The sequence below is a fragment of the Balaenoptera acutorostrata genome, chromosome 16, assembly GCF_949987535.1.
Source record: "Balaenoptera acutorostrata chromosome 16, mBalAcu1.1, whole genome shotgun sequence".
Taxonomy (NCBI): Eukaryota; Metazoa; Chordata; class Mammalia; order Artiodactyla; family Balaenopteridae; genus Balaenoptera; species Balaenoptera acutorostrata.
The window spans coordinates 31,546,105-31,568,304 of record NC_080079.1 but is presented as its reverse complement, the minus strand read 5'-3'; the positions used below and the strand labels follow the sequence as shown (position 1 = coordinate 31,568,304).

Here is a 22,200-nt window from a genome sequence, read left to right as displayed (position 1 = left end):
GGATGGGCCAACCAGAATCCTTCCCCAGAAATCTGGGCTGGGACTGGAGACTCGAGGAGATCTGAGCTCCAAGGTCACAGGAAGTAGGAGGGGAGTGAGCACGGTGGCCAACCAAAGTCATGGTGGAACTGAGATGTTGCTGGTAAACCCAAGACACTGGTTTGCAGGGAGGAGTGGGACAACAAGGTAGACAATCAGAAAGAACTAGAAACATCCCTCACACCCTTGGTCCCAGCTGTGCCTCACTTCCTGTCATGGGAGCCCGTGAGTCTGCTGCTTTTGCCTTTACACTACCCAGCCCACCCCACCTCACCAGCCTGCAGGGGTCCTGTTTTTGGAACCAGGAGTGCCGGAGTGCTCCTCAGCCAGACCACTGGGAGAGTTACGAGAGATGTTCTGGAATGCCAGATGCTCAGGTCAATGGATTGGGGGTGGAGGGAAGGCAAAGAATATTAGCAAATAAGTCTTTAAGCACTTGCTCCTGTACCCTTCCCTATAACTATCACCAAGGTGAAAAATTCAGGGCCCAGACAACCGGGACAAACAACCAGATCAATAAAAAGGTTTATTTAATCATCTCCCCCCAGAATGTGCCCTTTTTGAGATGACCTGAACTGGAGAGGCATCAGGAAGTACTGCCCCTGGTCATGAATTCAAGTTCTAGGCTGATATAAGTGGGGCGTGCTGCACAGGAGTCCTCCCCAAAGTCCCATCAGCTTGCACTCCTATGCGTAGAGGTGGGCTTAAGAAATAACAAGAGGAATCAAAAAGACAACCTACGGACTGGGAGAAAATATTTGCAAACGATGCTACTGAAAGAGATTAACTTCCAAAATATACAAACAGTTCATACAGCTTAATATCAAAAAAACAAAACACCCGATCAAAAAATGGGCAGAAGACCTAAATAGACATTTCTCCAAAGAAGACATACAGATGGCCAAAAGGCACATGAAAAGATGCTCAATATCGCTAATATTAGAGAAATGCAAATCAAAACTACAACGAAGTATCACTTCACACCAGTTAGAACAGCCGTCATTAAAAAGTCTACAAATAATAAATACTGGAGAGGGTGTGGAGAAAAAGGAGCCTTCCTACACTGTTGGTGGGAATATAAATTGGTGCAGTCACTATGGAGAACAGTACAGGGGTTCCTTAAAAACCTAAAAATAGAGTTACCATATGATCCAGCAATCCCACTCCTTGGCATATATCCAGAGAAAATGCTAATTCCAAAAGATACGTGCACTCCAATGTTCATAGCAGCACTATTTACAATAGCTAAGACATGGAAGCAACCTAAATGTCCATCAACAGATGAATGGATAAAGATGTGGTATACACACACACACACACACACACACAGACACAAACACAACGGAATATTACTCAGCCATAAAAAAGAATGAAATAATGCCATTTGCAACAACATGGATGGACCTAGAGACTATCATATTAAGTGAGGTCAGATGAAGAAAGACAAATATCCTATCATATCACTTACACGTGGAATCTAAAAAAAATGATATAAATGAACTTATTTACAAAACAGAAATAGACTCACAGACAAATAGAGAACAAACTTATGGTTACCAAAGGGGAGAGCAAGGGGTAGGAGGAGAGATAAACTAGGATTTGGGGATTAATATATGCACACTACTATATATAAAATAGATAAACAACAGGACCTTCTATATTCAATATCCTGTGATAAACCATAATGGAAAAGAACATGAAAAAGAATGCGTGTGCGTGTGTGTGTGTGTGTGTGTGTGTGTGTGTGTGTGTGTGTGTATATATATAACTGAATCGCTTTGCTATAAAGTAGAAATTAACACAACATTGTAAATCAACTATATTGATACTTCAATTTTCTTTAATCGTTAAGAAAAAAAAAAAAAAAGAGGAGCGCTAAAGAAAATAGTCTCCCTTCACCCAGACCCAGCTATGCTCCTGGATAAGGAACGGCTTAGAGTTAGGGACCAGATGCCTGGGAAGAAAAGGCAGTAAGTGTTAGAGAAAGGTTCTGGCTATAGAGCCTAGAAATACTCCTTTGCCCTTGGAGCCAAAGGGCAACCAACCCTTCCATCGGGGGCAGGGTGGGGGGGGTCCTTCCTCTAGAAGTCCCTCTGATGACTGATGACTGGCCCTGTCCCCAAGGCAGCCAGCCCTGGGCCACCGGGGTGAAAACATCCAACGTTTCTGGAGGCTACTGCCTGCCCTGGATCCCAGCCCCATAGGGTGCCAGGAGCAGGAGTCAGGCAGACTCCTGTCCCCTTCAATCGCTCTTCCACTCCTTGAATAGAGCTCCTTGTGCCAGCCTTTGGCTATAGGATCTGGGTATTTAATATTCATTAAAGCGCAGAAGTCCTTTTCTCCAGGACTCCTCTTAAAATATAAAGCCATGGGCTTCCCTGGTGGCGCAGTGGTTGAGAGTCTGCCTGCCAATGCAGGGGACACGGGTTCGAGCCCTGGTGTGGGAGGATCCCACATGCAGCGGAGTAACTGGGCCCGTGAGCCACAACTACTGAGCCTGCGCGTCTGGAGCCTGTGCTCCGCAACAAGAGAGGCCGCGATAGTGAGAGGCCCGCGCACCGCGATGAAGAGTGGCCCCCGCTTGCCGCAACTAGAGAAAGCCCTCGCACAGAAACGAAGACTCAACATAGCCAAAAATAAATAAATAAAAGAAACCATGCTCTCATGTGAAAAATAAAAAAAAAATATATATATATAAAGCCATGAAGAGCACTGGGCAGGGAGTCCAAAGGGGCTTCATTACTGACCCTGTGGAGGTCGCTTCACCTCTCCAACCTTGACGTTCATCAGCAGTAAAACCAGAGACACTGTCTGCCCCGCAGGGTCAAAGGAGTCAGACGAGACAGCGTGCACAGGAGGACCAGCTCCACTGCAGGGCCCTTCACTCACCCGCACGTCAGGGACACAAGCAACGTCTGCTGCAGGCTGTCCTGGATACTGTCCGTGCTCAATCTCGGTTCAGCCTCAGGAGAGCCTAACTGTGCACAGGTAAGAAAAACTGCACCTGAGTTACACCATGAAAACCCAGGACTATCTGACCCTTGACTTCCTACTCCCCTGCGCTACCTCGCATTCCACTAGGGATCCTGGCTCCCCAGACACCGGCCAAGAAGGCAGCCACACTGGCCACACGGTATCACCGCTCTCAGGAGGGCGCCCAGGGACATGCAGGGCACTGATGCCCCTGATGAAAGGTAGACTCAAGTGCTGGAGGGAGAGAGAGACCCCTGCAGAGCTGTCCTCTCCCCTTCAGCCCCACGAGCTGGTGGAGGTTATGGCAAAAGATGCTGGCCCCTCAAACTGTGAATAGGGCTGGAGGTGACTGCAAGCAAAAGCCGGGAGGTTTGTGGATTTAGATTCACACGACAGGGTCTTGGATATTTTAAAATAAATGAGGGATAGATGGAAACAACCTATGTGTCCATCAGCAGAAGAATGGATAAAGAAGATGTGAAATATATATATATAATATAATATATTATATATATTAATATATATAATATATTATATTATATATATTGTATATACTATATATATTTATATATTATATATTATATATAAATATATATATAAAATACACAGTGGAATATAATTCAGCCATGAGAAAGAAGGAAATCCTGCCATTTGTGACAACATGGGTGGACCCTGAAGGATTATGTTAAGTGAAATAAGCCAGACAAAGACAAACACTGCATGTTATCACTTATATGAGGAATCTAAAAAAAAGTCAAACTCATAGAAACAGACAGTAGAAAAGTGGTTGCCAGAGGCTGTGGGATGGGGAAATAGAGAGGTTGGTAACAGAGTATAATCTAACATATAACATGATGACTATTGTTGATAACACATTCTTAATATAATTGAAATTTGCTAAGAGAGCGGAACTTAAATGTGTCAAAAAAAAGAAAATAAATATGCGAGGTGATGGATATGTTAATGAACGTGGCAGGGGATCCTTTCACAATGTGTATGTATATCAAATCATCACAGTGTACACTTTAAGTATATTTCAATTTTATTTGTCAATTATACCTTAGTAAAGCTGAAATTTAAAAACAAATTTTAAATTTTTTTTAAATAAAATAAATGAAGGAGGATCAAAGCAGTGCCCAGAGCTTAACAGCAACTAGGCACATGTTCCAAACCCTGGATGGTGAAGGGCATCAATATGCTGAAGGGAGGGGAACCCAAGCAGGCAAATAATGCTTGAAGAGTGGGGGCCAAAGCTTGAAAGGCTAAGAGGGCTTAAGAGAAGGAAAAAGAAAAGTACAGAAGGAGATCAAGAGAAAAAATGTTCAGGATGAATTTTTGCAGAGAGGCAGAGCTGTGATAACCGCTGCAAGAGCCAGCTCCGAGAAAAGACAGGGCGGAGAAAACAGCAGCTGCTGGGGCCAAGTCAGGACAAAGCCAGCTGCCAGCATGGGACACTAACAGCACGGACCTTGTGGACCAGCGCTGGCCCACAGGTTAAAGGGATGTTAGGGTGGCTGCACCTGCTAGGAAGGGTCTTGAGCCTTCAGCAATCAGGAAGAAAAGTAAGGCACTCACTGTGTGTGCCTGGCACCAAAGGGCCAACCTACCAGTTGTAGGGGGACTGACAGAGAAGGCCCAGCACGAGCCCAAGGGTAGCAAAGACCAGCAGAAGGGATCATCACTGAGCGATCATCTCCATTTCTAGGGAGAGGCCTCCAGGCCAGGAGGAGGAAACAGGAAGAGACTGGAGAGACCATTTGGACAAACTGAAAATTAGAGCTCCGCCCTAAGGACAAAAACTGGAAGGCAGGATCAATGAGAAATTCTGGAGCTGCCTGCAGACCACTGGGCTTATCAAGAGGTGGCAATCATGACAGAGGTGGAAAGAACTAGCCATGTTTAATCAGAGGGGAGGAGATCAAGCTCCAGACTCCACAAGCACGCCTCTCAGCACTCAGGTAGCCCCATGGTGCTGACTCCCACCCAGCCCCCACCCTTCAGTCCTACCTGCACCACCCACTGCACCTCCAGACTCACCTGCACCTCCGCCTAGGAGGCGTCCTATACGCTTCTTTAGGAAGAACCAGCAGCCTCAGCATCTCACACCGCGCTTTGCTGGGCACGCAGAAGGTCCCAACCAATGGTTTTTCAGGTTGTTAATGACGACTAAACCTCCCAACTCAAAATTCAAAAACCTGACAGCCCTTCAAAAATTGAACAAGAGTACTGTACATGGTTGTTCTAGGTACTTACAGAAAGCAAAGCTAGAAAAATCATAAATTATTAGAAAGCAGATTTAGGGCTCAAAGTTAAGAAAATGTTTCTAATATGCAGTTCTGTCCAACAATGGAATTGGTTGCCCAAGGAGGTGGTGAACTCCCCATCACTAGAAGTAGCCAAGCAAAGATTAAAAGACCATACATACGCTAAGGAGCTGCAGAAGAGAGTCCTTAGGTAACCTCTAAGGTCCTGTCCTACCCAAGATCCCACAAAATGAAATGTACACGAGAACAATTACAGACGTATCTTGTAAATCACGGAGCAGCAGAATTGGCCACTACCTTTTAAACTTGAAAGAAGTACATTTACAGCAAATACAAGTATGACTCTATGCCATGGTTAATAAGCTCACAGACCTCAGTACTCTGAGTTGAAAACAGAAACAGATCCAAGAAGGGCTTATGTGAATGAATATTCCACCCAAGGCAGGTTACCAAAGGCAGCGAGAGATGCATGAGTACGGTCCTCCCCATAAAGTCTGCCATCATGGCTGACAAGCTTGCCCACCCCGAGAACATTCCCATACCACACTGTCAGGGGCAGCACACAGAATTGGATAGACTGCCAATTCTGTCAAGTGCTTGCCATGAAGAAAGGCCCTGCAAAGCACCTTCCTACAGTAAGACGGCCTTTGATGCCCTGAATGATGCCTGCCAGGTGAGGAGCATAGGGGTCATGGTCATGGGAAAGTCCAGGCCCCACTGACCACACACTGCCCCCTCAACCGGGTGAGGGATAAGACCACAGAGAGAGCTTTCTTCCATGAAGCGTCACTCACAGCCTCGACAGAGCCTGGTTATTCTGGAACAGCAGTTCTGGTAATGCGTACAGCTGGTTCCGGTTGAGTCGTCTAAAAAAGAGAAGAGAGGAGGAGTTGGAACTGGCCAAGCTGTCCGGGAAATCCAAGGGACTTTTCAGAAAGCACTGGATTCAGAGTCAGAGGGCCCAGGGCTCAAATCCTAACATGTCACTGTGTAACCCCAGAGAATCCCCTTCTCTGAGCCTCCGTTTCTTCATCTATAAAGTGGGAATTCCGCCATCCAACCCTTGGGGAGGACAAGAATAGAACATCTCTGAAAGCCCCTCAACCAAGGACCTGACATGTAGTGGGCGGTCAGTAAACAGAGCCTCTTTCCTTCCGTTATGCCCTCCCACACCCATCATCATCATCACTTTACATTTGCAAGGCCCTGTGTAATTAATCAGGCACTGATTCAAATATTATCTCAGTTTGTGAGCTGGATACCTGACTACCCTTGAAAAGTGAGATACACCCTACTGGGATAGGACTGGCCACGGGGTTCTGATTCTTTATTGCTTTCATCCACATTTGGCTCAATGGTGACTCAACTTTTTTATTGTCTGCTTTAGGTCTTTTTTCAGAATGAAAATACATTTATTGATTTTTTTATTTATGAAAATGCATGCTTAATATTTTTAAAAGCCGCAAATAATAGAAGAAAAAGCATTCGGCCACCTGCATTTTCCTCACACAACAATTTGTGATGTCTTTCCATGCCAAACAACAGAGGATGACACTTTTAATCATTTTATTTTTAGTATGTCCATCATTTTTAAAAATTTTTTTTTTATTGGAGTATAATTGCTTTACAATGTTGTGTTAGTTTCTGCGGTACAATGAAGTGAATCAGCTATATGTATACCTATATCTCCTCCCTCTTGGACCTCACTGCCCTCCCCCATCCCACCCCTCTAGGTCGTCACAGAGCACTGAGCTGAGCTCCCTGTGCTATACCACAGGTTCCCACTAGCTATCTATTTTACACCTGGTGGTGTATTTATGTCAAACCTAATCTCCCAATTCATGCCACCCTCCCAATTCCTCTATTGGTGGACAGACAACTATTCAGTATTATAGACACAGGCAGGAGTGAGAAGTCTGGTTCTGGAATGTGGCCTGAAAAGACAATGCAGAAAGGACTCAGACTTGTCCCAGGAAGGCAGTGAAGTTTAACCAGACTCATCTTGCCTCCTTAGGCAACCAATTCTCTGACACTGGAGTGTAGCACTCCAGCCCAACTGGGGTGGGGGGGCAGTGACACCTATAAAGTATGGAACCTTGGTAATCACACTGTGCCCATGGACCACCTGCAGGGACATCACCAGGGAGGTGGTAAGAGCTGCACTATCCCAGGCTACCCCAGATCTGTGGACTCAGGATCTGCATCTCAACCAGGTCCCCAAGTGATCTGGGTGCACGTCAAGGTTGGAGAAGCACTAGCGTAAAATGCAGCCCCTGCCCTCCAGTCTACTGTATACATTTTTTTTATTTTTTTATTTCTTTATTTTTGGCTGTGTCGGGTCTTCGTTGCTACGCGCGGACTTTTCTCTGGTTACAGCGAGCGGGGGCTACTCTTCGTTGCAGTGCGCGGGCTTCTCGTTGAGGTGGCTTCTCTTGTGGAGCACGGGCTCTAGGCACACAGGCTTTAGTAGTTGTGACACGTGGGCTCAGTAGTTGTGGCTTGCGGGCTCTAGAGCGTAGGCTCAGTAGTTGTGGCTCACAGGCCTAGTTGCTCCGCGGCATGTGGGATCTTCCCGGACCAGGGCTCGAACCCGTGTGCCCTGCATTGGCAGGCGGATTCTTAACCACTGCGCCACCAGGGAAGCCCTACCGTCTACTTTGAATTTCTCACAACCATCTCCTTTAACAGTTCTAGAGGATGATAAACCAACTGGACAAAAGCTTTCTTTTGCTGGGAGGGAGGAAGAAATATAATTCGATGTGGCCAGTAGTAACTGGTCTGTGGTTACCTCCTAGGAGGTCACTTTTCATCTGATATGTGAGAAAGGTACCATTTTCTAACACGGTACAATCAGGGTTGCAATTTTAGACAAGCTGGAAGAAGTTTACTCTAAAGGGCAGGCTCCTAGGGAAACACATCACTGCCTCGGAAAAAAAGGGACCACCGATGTAATCCTTAAAGCAACAGGAGTAGACATCAGATCGCTCCAAGTTCCTTAACCTCGTCTAATAAATTAATCCTGTATTTACACTGCCTGGAAATCATTGGGTTTTGTTTTGTTTTGTTTTCCCCCAAGACCTTCTCATTTTTCTGGCTTTAATTTCTGAAAAATACTTAAGAGGAGAAGGGATTCAATAGCTAGTTTAAAGTAGAAATTCAAAGGAAGGACCCAGCGTGGTGAGGGACCTACAGGAAGCTAAGAATAACGACAATAGTAGTGAGTCCCAACTAGCCTTACTCTGTGCCAGGCAGCAGAATAAATGCGTTATAGGCATTACCTCACCATCAGAGGGAAAGCAGAATGAAAAGGTGGGTTTCTCTCTCTTGAGTACGAAGCATCACAGTCATGCACATAACCCTCCCGTCTCCTCCCAGAAACAACACCAGGGGGACGGTTTGACCACCACCATCTCACCACGTGGCTGGGCTCTCAGTTCTCAGAATATGTTTGTAGACTTCGCTGAGCTGTCTCCTTGATAGCTGAGAGACTGGGATACCCAGAGGTGAGTGGCTCACCCAAGTCACCACCGAGCGGGAGAGGTGGGTTCTGAAGCCTGCCTTTCCCCGGCTCCCACCTCGGCAGCCTCCACGTTACACGGTCACCCTCAGCCGGCCCAGGGTGACCGAGCGCCCCGCCCCGCAACATCAGACAACCAATGCCTGTGACCCACCAGTCCTCACGGCCGGCAGCACCGCACACTTCTGCTTCTGCGCTTGAGTCTGTAACTGCGCACAAGAACCAATCATGTCTGTTCCCAAGCCTGTTTATGCCAGAGGTACTTATAATTATATAATTGAACTGACAATTACCTAAATGAACGGAATATCAATCCTAGCGTGAAAAGAGAGAGTCATCTCTACGAAAACTGGTTGAATGCCTTGGTAAGAGGCAATAAAATGAAAGTTGTTAATTAAAGAGTTGTTGAATTAAGTAAAAGACTGGGCAGCAGGGGAGTCATAAAAGAAATTCAGAATTCTCCTGCCAGATTGCTTCCAAGGGCCTTCTAAGAATCTCATTCCACCTTAAAGAAACCAAAACCAAAAATCGTGAGCAGGGTATATGTGTGTGGTTTAGGCGAGGAAAATAATACAGAACTCCAATCAGCATTTCACACTAAAAAGTAAGACCTTGGCCAAAAAAAACAAAAACAAAAACGGGCGCGGGGAAGGTCAATAAATGCACATTATACATTTTAACATAAAATGAAATGTTTAGAGTATGTATGGGTTTTATGACTCTCCACTTTAACCAACTTTTATGATTAACTGATCCACCACTGGTCTCTGACAAGTCAGAGGAGAGGGCCATCCACGGCCAGCACTGGACATCCCCAGGGACAGAGCAATCACACACCCCAGTAACTGCCCACCACGCAGTTGCTGGTGACCCACCCCGGAAGAAAGGAACTGGAAAGGGACAGAAGGGACAAAGTCTGCAGTGACACCTTATGACTCAGAAAGAAGGACCCTGCCCAGCCTTGGGTGGCAGCAGCAGATGTGACATGGGCCACCAGTCATGTCTAGACTCCCTCCCACCTTTTCTCCTTCCCCAGGGCATGGCAGCCCCGGAGCTGGAGCCAGAATGGGTTGGGACCAAATCAGCCCCTCATAACCAGGTCATGAACGCGTATTTTGTTCTGAGCCTTTTAAAGAAAACTAACACAGGATGAATTATCTGTTCTAGCTTTGGGCTCCTTATGGCTCCATTTTAGGCCTGGATGAGGAAAAGTTCAGCTTGGTTTTTCTCCAGGCAGCAGGAAGGCAATGAGACAACCATATTCTTTCCATTTATTTAATACCTTATTTTCTTTGAAGTAAAAGAGAAAAGTAAGGTATTAGGTTACAGCCATTAAGAGCTTGGGCTCTGGAGGCAAAATGATCCGGGTTCTAATCCCCATTTCTGCACTTAACCATTTAATAATCACCTCATAAGGCAAGTGCCTTAACTTCTGTGCACCTCCTCTTCTTATCTGTAAGATACCACTGACCACAGTGTTGTTTTAAGGATTAAATGAGATATTGGAGGACAAAGCACTTATCTTGGTGCCTGGCATAGAGTAAGGCAATCAATAATAGCTATAATTATCATCACAAACTCATTGGAAAAAAATCCACAGAAAAAGAAAAGCATAAAGAATAAAGTTAACTGTTATCCCACCACTCAAGGTGATGAGAGTTAATAGTCTCAATTATTTTCTTCCTCCTGTATTCTGTACATATACAAGTTGATTTTATTTACACAAATGTAAATGTGTAAATAAAATCCTGCCTTTCATTTATTAAAATCCTGCCTAGTATAAATGTACTTCCTGCCTTTTCCACTTAATGTGATATTGTAGACACATTCCTATGGCCTTAATAGTTCTTCAAAAATGTGATTTTATATCTTATATCTCCACCAGAATGGGTGTTTCCAATTTTTTTTGTTGTATTTAAATAATGTGCAATGAAGATCCTGATATATAAATTTTTAGCCATGTCTCTGATTATTTCCTTAAAATCAAATGGACTTTTGGGGCTTCCCTGGTGGCGCAGTGGTTGAGAATCTGCCTGCCAATGCAGGGGACACGGGTTCGAGCCCTGGTCTGGGAGGATCCCACATGCCGCGGAGCAACTGGGCCCGTGAGCCACAACTACTGAGCCTGCGCGTCTGGAGCCTGTGCTCCGCAACAAGAGAGGCCGCGATAGTGAGAGGCCCGCGCACTGCGATGAAGAGTGGCCCCCGCTTGCCACAACTAGAGAAAGCCCTCACACAGAAACGAAGACCCAACACAGCCAAAAAAAAAAAAAAAAAATGTGGGGTTTAAAAAAAAAAAAAAAAGAATATTATTAAAAAAAAAAAAATCAAATGGACTTCCCGGTTCAAAAGGCAGGAACTTTAGAACTCTTGACACCTACAGCCAAACCAAAGCAGAAAAATGAGGCCGGTGACCACCATGAATGTGAGTGGCCATCACCCACCTCACCCATACTACATTCTTTTTGTTTTTTTTTTTTCATTATTGCCAATCTGAAATCTGGCCAAAAACTGATCAAGACCTATTTTCAAACTCAAAAGCCCCCTAAGGAACAAATGATGCAAATCAGAAAACAACACCTTCAGTTCTGTGTTGTGGCCTCAAGCACCCAAGACACTGCTCCTAAGGGCTTCCCTGCGGTTGGTCCCCCGGGCACACTAGTGCTTCCTTTAAAGCCACACAAATCAGTAACAGTGGTTATGCCTGGAGCATAAGATTATAGGAATAAATTTCACTTCCTCTGTACTGTGTGGATTTTTTGCCATGATGCGTTCTCAGGGAAAAACAACCACGATAGCTGGGTTTAGAATACGCAGTGAGGACACCTCCAGCTGTCTTTGCCATCATCTCACGATGACGCTGCGACCCCTTCCACGGCTACAGCTGCCCCTGGCCCCCATTGGCAGGCGGGAGGCAGGCTGGGCGTGCAGTCCCGTGCCTGAGCACCCCCTCCTGCCACCAGGCTCAGCCTCTCGAGTCCACTCGGCGGCAGCCCCCACCGCCCTCCTGAGCCTGTGCCCACAGATACTCACAGCCGCTCCAGCTCCTTCATGTCGTCGAAAGCCCCGCGTTCCACCACGCCAATCTGGTTCTCCATCAGCTGCCTGGGGAAGGAAAGAGACAAGAACAGCTCCGGGACGGTGGACAAGGACTCCTAGAAAGAGCTGGCACAAGGGAGTGAAACAGGAGCAATGCCCGAGCCACACACAGATCCGAGCCATGGCCTGAGCCAACAAAACTTCCTCACAGCTTTGCAAATTCCCGACACAGGCTCTTAAACACACCCAGCTGCAGCAGCAAGATGTGCTTCCAGCCCTACCCCATGCTGACCCTCTGAAGCTGCCTGCATGGCAGAAGGCCACGGGGCACCAGAGCACCAGGCCATCGCTCCAAAGGCACGCTCGGGGAAGCCCGCACCCAGGCAGCGGGGGCTGGCTCTGTGCTGCAGGCGCACGTGCCCTTCTCCGGCCCAGAGGGCACGTGTCCGGGGGCAGAGCAGGGGAGATCGGCCAGTAGCGGGGGGAGAAGAGCATGTACCAACTGGGCCCAGCCCACACGTGCGGCAAACACACTCTGCGGTTGGCAGACAACACCCCTGCTGCCTGCTCCCCCGCTCCGCCTGGCCACATCTGCTGCCAACTGAACCACCTGGCTCTGGGGGACTCTGCCCCTCCTTACCACCAACGCGCCCTGAAACCCAGAACATCCAGCTGGCAGGGCAGCACTCTTCACTGGCAGATCACTTGCTGCGTGGTAATTTTTGAACTCATCAAGTATGTCTTTCTCCCGTGTTTTCCCCTCCCTACTCTCAAGCAGGTGGCTTATGTGCTCCCGCAAGGGCCTCAAATGAAGTTTGGGGCTGGGCAGGGGGCAGAAGCCGCCACCAGACACTTCTCTTCCTCTGCTTTGTTTCCAAAAACGCTGTGCTGTTGAGGAGCTTATGCTGGATGGCGTGCGGGGAGGTGGGGGGAAGGGTAACACCAGGCAGGAGGGAGGGCTTCGCCAGACTCAGGAGAGATTCCTGGAGCCTGGCAAGGGTTCCGAAGTCAGTGGTTCTGGAGAAGCAGAGACCCCTTCCCCAGCGACTGACAGTTACAGTACCAGAGAGGATCAACCACAGGGTCACCAGCTCCTCCAAAGACCTTCCGAGCTGCAAACTCAATAGTTCTGAAAGAACTGATGCCCCAGGACCCCTGCATTACCCTGGGAGTAGGGAATGAGGGATCCTATGACTGTCTGCTAATGAATTTCCTGCCAGCCAGGTGGGATGTGGGCTCAAAGTCGAAACTGATGCAGAGAAAATTTTAAAATGCCCTTCTTCCCTGCACACCTGAGTCTGTGGGCTGACACCCTCACATCAGAATGCACGCATGTAGGGGTGTCTCTGTACCCCAAGATCAACAGAGCAGGAGCGGGTGAAGGGATCCACCCCTTCCCCTTGCTCCTCACCCCTGCCCAGCCTGACAAGGCAGGTGCCGTGGACGACTCCTTCGCTGGCTGGTGGCCACCCCGACAAAGTCGTGCCTGCCACCTCCAATGTCGGCCACTGTCAGGCACCTGAGGGGAGTCACCTCTGTCTTCAACTGCTCCCAGTCACTTCCTCCTCAACTCAGGGGGTCTGTGGCCTTGCTGGGAAGTCTTTCTGGGGCACAAGTTCAAAAGAGCTGCGGAGACTGTTATAGACTGAATTGGGTCATCCCCCCCCCGCCCCAAAATTCATACACTGAAGTTCTTACCCCCAATGTGACTGTGTTTGGAGATAAGGTACGTAATTAAGGCTAAATGAGGTCGTAAGGATGGGGCCCTAATCTGATAGGACTGGTGGCCTTGTGAGAAGAAGAGACACCAGAGATCTCTCTGTGTGCACACACAGAGGAAAGGCCACATGAGGACACAGCGAGAAGGTGGCCAGGAACAGAGGCCTCCCGCAAACCAACCCTGATCGCACCCTGATCTTAGACTTCTAGCCTCCAGAACTGTGAGAAAATTAATTTCTCTTGTTTAAGCCACCCAGTCTCTGGTCTTTTGTTACGGCAGCCTGAGCAGACCTGGTCTTCCTTCACCCCAGGAGCCAGCCAATGGACAAGGCAGCCCCATCTGCCCAGGTCCGGCCAGGCAGTGACTACTGGTGCCCACTCCACGCCCAATTTTCTCAGCCATATGGGAGGCAGTGGCCACTCTGGGTCAGGACTTAGCACACCTCCACCCACCTGCTCATGGCATCCCAAGACTGACTGCGCAGGGGAGGGGCCCAGCTGGCCTACAGCCCTATGACCCACAGCCAGGGCTCTGCCGTGAGACCACCGCTGAGGGGAGGGGGCAGGAGAAAGGTTACAAGCGGCAGCAGCATGCCATACTCACAGCACCCGCAGCTGCTTGAGTCCCGCAAAGTCATTCTTATGGATCCGAGTGATTTTGTTGCCGTTGAGTTCCCTGGGGGAGGAAAGGAGAGAAGGAGATGGTGAGCTGCCCAGGGTGGCCCCCAGGCCAGGGCTCAGCTCTGAGCTCCCTCTCCACGCGGCTTAAGTCAACCATCTCACCAACGGGGCTGGGTGCTTCCCAGCCAAGCCCCGGGACCCCCAAGTCTGTGTCGTCCTAACAAGCCGGGACCTCTTTGCAGCAGATGTTCAACCAACAGGAACGCACAGGGCACGGACTCACTGCTGGGAGTGCTGTGGAACCCCAAAACGTAGCTTTTGCCCTGAAAGAGCTCAGTCTCGTTGGAGAGACAAGACATTCACACAGGAAAGAATTTAGGAACTAGCCAATTAGAGAGGTTCTTCAGGTAGAATCCTTGCTGAGCCTCAGTTTCCTCATCTATAAAATAGGGATAATAACTGCCTACCTCATAGGAGTAACATGAGGCATAAACAAGCAAAGAGCATGGCCTGCACTTAGAAAGGGGCCCCTTGGGGATACTGATGCCATCATCTGGTGGCACTGGTTCCCACAAGCTGTCCAGATTCCAAGCAGGAGAGAGCAGGGAGGGCCATGCCATTTAAGGGGACTGAGGAAGTGGGACTCAAGCTGAGGTCCAAGAGACAAGGCAGATCCGCAGCAAGAGGGATGCAACGGACATTCCAGGGAAGGAGAAAACCCGGAGTGTCTGGAGGGCTGGGAGCCGTAGGAAGCAGGGTTGGGGGAAGGTGGGTCCAAGCCAGAGGGCCTGAGAAAGGAAGCAGAGGAAAGACAGGGAACCAGTGAGGCCTCCGGGCAGGAGCTGCCATGAGGCCAGTCCTGCAGCGGGGACAGGAAGGCAGGGCCCAGGAAGGGAGGCCGAGCCCCGCGGTGACTCGTCCCCTCACACCACCAGGGCCTCCGGTCCTTGCTCCCTCCCAAGACCACGTGCTCCTCCCTCGGCCCTTCCAGTCATGCCCTGGGCACCTTGGACATGAACCCCCACCTCCCGCCCCCTCCCACCCAGCCTCCCGGGAAAGGTCACTCAGCCTCTGCTGGCCACTCCTCTTCACAGGGAGCTGGCCCAGCCTTGGAAAGGCAGGCCACTCCAGGGGTCAGGCACTCCACTCCCCAGAAAGTTCTTCCACTGAGCCACACACAGCGGAATCTCACTCCGGCCCAGCTCCAAACCCAGCTGTCACCTCCACATCTAAGCTGGCTTCCTGTGCGGCCCCGCGTTCACAGCCACCCCGCCCCCTCCTCTTCCTCACCATCATCGCGGTCCCACGTACGCTTAGCAATAACTGTGCTTACGTGTGCACATCCACGCACACAGACACTCACACGCTCTACCTGCAGCCCAGTCTCCTCATTTACCAACTTTGGTCAAAGGTTCCAGGTGTTTCCGCCATCCCAACCCAAGTCCAAGCTACTTTGAAAAACAGCAAGTTCCCTTTCCTAACAGTGTTTCAGAAGTGTGATGTTCTAGAGCTGCTTCCACTAAGAACAAAATGTTATTGGTTTCCACACACTCTGGGAACTGGGCTTTGCCTACATCCTTACAAGACGCTGGAAGGTAGTTATCGAGCCCATCTTACAGATGAGGAAAAAGTGTCTCAAAGAGGTCTTCCCGAGGTCACCACCTGGTCAAGGACAGAGCAGGGATCCGTAGCCGTCTGATCCTAGGGCCCGGGCTTCTTCCACCAGGACAGGCTCTCTCCCCAAGTTGACAAGCTGATAATTTATTCAACTCATCACTCTCTCTATCCTTCCCCTGGGCCTGGCTCCTGATCCTGGGGAGCAGCTGGAAAAACTCATTCCCTGTTCCTCAGCTCTTTTCTAACAGGATCTCTCTGAGGGGTTTGAGGCCTCTCCAAGGTAACGGGGCCATTGGTGAGAGCACCAGCCTGAGCCCCTTCCCGCCCTAAATGCCGGGAGGATGCCTTCTCCAAGTGAGATGGGCTCTTTTCAATGTAAAGGCCTTTTTTGTTGGACTAAATATTCTTCCCTGGAACAGCCACCTCTGAGTCTCTCTTTGCTGCTCCTCCTGCCACACGACCTCACTTCAAACAAGGAGAATGTCATCTCAAAGCCCTGAAAACTGGTTCCCTCCACAAGCAGGCGGTTCCCTCTGGGCTATCCTGCTCAAACTTTCATCCCTGAACCCAAAACCACAAGGAATTTGGGGTGTTTTTATGGGGTTTTTAAAAAAGATTTATTATTTATTTATTTATTTTATTCATTTTTGGCTGTGTCAGGTCTTAGTTGAGGCAGGCCGGATCTTCGTTGAGGCATGCGGGATCTTTCGTTGCAGTGCACAGGCTTCTCTCGAGTTGTGGCATGCGGGTTTTCTCTTCTCTAGTTGTGGGCCGCAGGTTGCAGAGCGCATAGGCTCTGCAGTTTGCGGCACGTGGCTCTCTCGTTGAGGTGTGCAAGCTCAGTAGGGGTGGCAAGCCAGCTCAGCTGCCCCGCGGCATGTGGGATCCTAGTTCCCCAACCGGGGATCAAACCCACGTCCCCTGCACTGGAAGGCAGATTCTTTACCACTGGACCACCAGGGAAGTCCCGGTTTTATGTTTTTGATTATAATATATGTCAGCATTGATTACAAAAGCAAAAATATTAAACTTAAATGGACGTCGACAGAGCCATGCTTAGTTAAGTTTCAGTACATCTGTGAAACTGAATGCCATGCAGCCATTTAAAACAGTACAGATCCCTTTGTATTGACAAGGGAAGATGTCCCTGATACAGCCCCTGGGAAAAGGGTTTCAAGACAGCTTGTATGCCCCGAGCCCACTTATGTAAAAACTCACAGGCGTTATCAGTAGAGGTATATGCATAGAACGAGTTCGCTGGGGGCTGTTCACTGCATGTGAATGCCTGTAACCACTGAGTGGTAGGACTTGAGGTGACTTCAGGTTCCTTTTCATACTTTTCTGCATTGTTTGAAATTTTTTAAGAGACATCTGTATTTTTAAAGTCAACAAAATAGGCAAGTTATTGTGCTGAAAAATACGAGTAATATATGTACATTATTGAATTTTTTCAATTACCTTAAGAATAAAGAAAAATCTCACATTAGCTCATCACCCAGAAAGAACCCCCTCTTAATATTCTGGAATATTTTCTCTCAAGCCTGTTACCTTTGGATATAAGTTTTATCGCGTGGAGATAATATGACAAATATTTACTGAAGACTTGCTATTTGCAAAGCATTTTGCAAGGTTCTGAAGATACAAGAGTGAATGAGGGGCTTCCCTGGTGGCGCAGTGGTTGAGAATCTGCCTGCCGATGCAGGGGACACGGGTTCGAGCCCTGGTCCGGGAAAATCCCACATGCCGCGGAGCAACTAGGCCCGTGAGCCACAACTACCGAGCCTGCGCGTCTGGAGCCCGTGCTCCGCAACAAGAGAGGCCGCGATAGTGAGAGGTCCGCGCACCACGATGAAAAGTGGCCCCCGCTCGCCACAACTAGAGAAAGCCCTCGCACAGAAACGAAGACCCAACACACCCAAAAAAATCAATCAATTAATAAACAAATTTATAAAAAAAAAAAAGAGTGAATGAGACATAAACGGCGTGCACGCCTTCTGCAATGTCATTCCCTGCTCGTTCTCCATTTACGATCTTGACTGGCATAAAGGATCCCTTCCGTTGGATATATCAAGTTACTGGGCATGCCCTGATTCTCTGTCACTGGAACATCTGAGCTGCTCTGGTATTGTTCAATTATAAATAAAACCGCATAAAGCTCAGTGGGCATTTGGGAGGAATACATTCCTAGAAACGGAATTACTCAGTCAAAGGTCATGAGAAATCTTGAATTTTACAATCATTCACTCACTCCTTCTCATGGCCACCATGGTTCATCAGGCAATTGACTAAAATAATTATTCAATTCACAGATGGCAAAACTGAGGCAAAGACAGACGTCAAGACTTGTCTGAACAAGGCAGGGCCCAAATGGAACTCAGGAATCCCTGAGGATGGAATTCCCATCAGGTGGGCAGGGTGGGGTGGGGAGTTTGCAGGGACTTCTGATGACATTCTCATCTACCTGCCTCTCTTCTCACCCTTGGCACCAGGCTCCACTGGGCAGACACTGGAGCGCATTCCTTAGCCATCAGTGGATTCCAACCCCTCCCCCTCACTTCCTGCACCCCACTCCACCTCCACTCAAGAGAAGACCTGGGACAGGCAGGCACAGGAGGACAACGGTACAGACAGCAGAGCAAACACAGCCCCTCTCTCGGGAGGCCCTGCTGGTGGCTTCCAGGAGAGAATGTCGATGGAAGCCCAAGCCCCCCCACCCCCCAGCCTCCCCCATCAGCTTTGGTCTCTAACCCGGAGCTAAGCTAAGCGCCTCTTCTCAGGGGACAGCCCTCGAGAAGGCAGCCTGTGAGGCAGAGGCAGCTCTCATCGGGTTCGCAGGTCCGGGGCTGCAGCTTAAAGAGTCATTAGCGCCACTCAGGCTGAGAGAATGGCCTCCACGGTCCCCTCCCTCTCCCCTCAGCCGGGCAGCCCACCAGGATCGAGTTTCCAACCTCGAGGTGGCCCGGCCAGCTCCCCTAAAACCCTCAGCACAGGCTGCTGGAATGAGGCGAGGAGGTCATTTTTCTCCGGTGCCTGATTCCTCCAACAGGTGGTCCTTGAGTGTCGCCATGGAGACCCCTCCCCAGCAAGCCGCCTGGGAAAGCCAGAGAAGCTGCTGTGACCTTCAGACCTCTGCAGCCAGAGCAGGCAAGTGGGGTGGGCCCTCTGGGGCAATTCCCGGCCTCGTTTCTCAGGAAGAAGCCAGGATCCAGAGCTACCCTGGGGTCCCTGAGGTTCTTGCCACCAGGGCCAACATCCACCACTTCTCTTTATTGGGCGCCGCTGTGTGCAGGCTCTGAGCCCAACTCCAAGCATGCTTCATCTCATGTCACCTGCACAGTAGCCTACGAGATGAGTCAAGTTCTCTCCATCTTGCTGATGAGGAAACTGAGGCAGAGATTGGTGAAGCAATTTGCCCAGTGCCACCCAGCTCATAAGCGGTGGGGCCAGGACCAAATCCCACCCAGGCCAACATGAATCCAGGTTCTTTCCCCTTCATCACGATGCCTCGTGTTGCTGGATTCTGTCGAGCCCACCCCTCACCCTGAGCAATCATGCCTTGGACAGAGCTGAGGAACAACTTAGACAGACATCCTGGGGCCCTATAATAAGACCGTGTGCTCTGCCCAGACAACAATATCAGGGCAGCTCCCCAGCCAGCCGAGCTTGGGCTTTAGAGCCGGACTATCTGGCTTCAAATTCCTACTCTACGATCACTAGCTGTGTGACCCTGGGCACAAAGTTTAACTTCTCTGTGCCTCAGTTTCCCCATTTGTAAAATGAAGATAATGATAACACCCACCTCTTAGAGACGTGGTGAGGTTTAAATGACTTAACTATTTCTAAAGCACCAAGAGCAGTGCCTGGCATACATAAATGCTCTCTATATCAATATTGCCTGCTGCAATTATTTTTACTACTACTATTGTTGCTGTTGTTTTGTTTCCCTCAAGGACCATAGCACCACTAGAAGGGTGGTGTCCCAGGCTCAGCTCAGGCTGGTGCTGGGCTGGCTGTGCCAGGCTGAGCAGGAAGGAGCTGGCTGGAGCTGGCTGCAGGCCCCAGGATGCTGAGGCCCAGGGAAGATGCCCTGAGACGGTTCTCTCTCTTCCAAAAGTGATGACTCTGCATCCATCCTTCTCCCCAGGAGGAAATACACTCCAGTGGCAAATGGCCCTGATTCCCACCCATTCCTATGTGGTCCTAACTTGAAAGAAAAAACCTCGGTGGTGAAAGATTTGGGAGAAAATCCTCTGATGCAAAATTACTGAGGAAAAAACAAAAACACACCAGGATTTCTTGAATCCTCTCAGGAAACAAGAATCTGATCCCCAGCATCTGGGTGTTTGTGATAAACCGAAAGAAACCACTGGATTTCCTAAAGCTGTAGGAATAAACACCCTGGGCCCCTCTTGGGGTGCTCTGGGGGCTCCACGCACTTCACAAGCATTTCTCACGGTTGGGTGGGAGGGCAGCCGCTCCTGGTGCTGGTTCCTCCCCAAGGGCCCCAACCTGCAATGATGATGGGGAGGCTCAGCTGCCCTCTAAATTCCCTACCTGCCAGGTCGCCAAAAAATAAACACGCACACTCTGACTGTGAATGAGACTGGCCTCTGGGCTGTATTCCTCAGCGCTGTCCTTTGAAATCTTACCCTGGCCAAATCCACAGCACTCAGTGTCTGCAAAGTCAGACAGGAGAACCAAGGGAATGAAGAATGTCCCTACCCAGCTGCCGCCCGACAGAGGTAGAGGGGCCCACACCCCAACCTGCAGGTGGACGGGCTGCATGGAGCGCCCAGAGCCACCTAACCGGGCTCCCCACCTTCCCTCTGGCTCCCCTCCAATCTGTTCTCCCGGCCACAGCCAGAGTGATCTTTTCAAGATGCAAATCTGATCGTGTCACTCCCCACTTAAGCCCTTCGATGAACCCCCATCACTCTTGGAATCAAGACAAAACTCTCCTTAACACCGACCACAAACCCCACGTGGCCTGCCCCACTCTCCCTGTTCTGATTTGCTCCCTCTGGCGGCAGGGCCTCTGAACTTGCCATTCTCTCTGCCTGCACTGCTCCCTCCTTCCACTTTGCCTAACTCACTCCAACTTTTCCTTCCAATTGGTCCAACCTCCCTATCACAGGCCCACAGGGCACTCTAACCCTCTCCTCTGCAGCACAAATCAGGGGCAATTTTATATGGATTTGGGACCTTCCTTGACTGATATCTCTACCCCTCCCCATGTATAAGCTCGTTGAGGACACGGACTGTGGCCAGTTTTTTCTCATTACTGTATCTCCAGGGCCTAACGTAGTCCATGGCACCTGTTACCTGATAGATGTTTCAGTAAGTATTTCTTGAATGCAAGAATAAATTTGCATTAAAACGGACATATTCTAAATAGCACTGGGTTGGGTGGGTTTTCCATGTTTCCCTGTTCCCTGACTCAAAAAAAAAAAAAAAAAAAAACCCACGCTAATTAAGAAATGCTCTCCCCAAATGGACATCAGCCAAGGAAAGCTTCACACAGAGAGGACACTGCTGTTTTACCAACAACTATTCCATAGCCCACAGGTGAAAAGACTGATTTTTCCTCAGTCCCCTTGTTCGGAAAATACCAGCCCCCAGGGCTTCAGCCACGCTGCTCCTCCACTTTCAACAACCAGCTCTTCTGCCTCAGGGTCTTTGCCAGTGCTGCCCCCCTCCTCCTGCTCACCAACACCCACCGCTGGCTTACTCCCAACATCCTTCAGGCCTCAATTTAAATGTCCCCTCCTCTAAACCACCCTCGCCACAGCTGTTCACCCAGCTCCTCCTCCAGAGCTGGCATTTCGATTTGGAAGTGCGTTTAATATGAGGCCCTTTGGGGACTTCCCTGGGGGCGCAGTGGTTAAGAATCCGCCTGCCAATGCAGGGGACACGGGTTCGAGCCCTGGTCCAGGAAGATCCCACATGTCCCAGAGCAACTAAGCCCGTGCGCCGCAACTACTGAGCCCACGTGCCTCGAGCCTGTGCTCCACAAAATGAGAAGTCCGCGCACCATGACAAAGAGTAGCCCCCGCTCACCACAACTAGAGAAAGCCCATGGCCAGCAACGAAGACCCAACGCAGCCAAAAATAAATAAATAAATAATTTTTTTTAAAAAATTATAAAATAAAAAAATATATATGACTGGCCTTAAAGGCCAGTCTCCCCTGCCAGGCTGTGAGAGGCAGAGGCCACATCTGTAAGCCAGCACCTGTGAGGGTGCCTGGCACACAGTAGTTGCTCACTAAATATAAGCTGAACTATCCTGCCCACGCAGCCGAGGCCGGCGCGTCCTCCCATCAGCCCCAAGCCTTCCTCAAGACTCAGTAGGTCAGGATCCAGAGGCTCCTCCACCCCTTCAGCAGAGCCCACAGGCCCGGCACCAACCCCAG

General features: G+C 49.4%; 1 protein-coding gene across 1 annotated transcript in view; it reads right to left on the bottom strand.

Moving 5' to 3' along the window:
* The window catches only part of SLIT1 (slit guidance ligand 1), a 174,114-nt gene that overhangs the window by 138,884 nt on the left and 13,030 nt on the right, over positions 1–22,200 (bottom strand). Inside the window, exons 2-4 of the mRNA XM_007187428.3 lie at positions 14,156–14,227; positions 11,827–11,898; positions 6,071–6,142 (exon numbers count right to left, since the gene is read on the bottom strand). Of these exons, the coding sequence (XP_007187490.1) occupies positions 6,071–6,142; positions 11,827–11,898; positions 14,156–14,227 (216 nt within the window). The remainder of the gene's footprint in view (positions 1–6,070; positions 6,143–11,826; positions 11,899–14,155; positions 14,228–22,200) is intronic.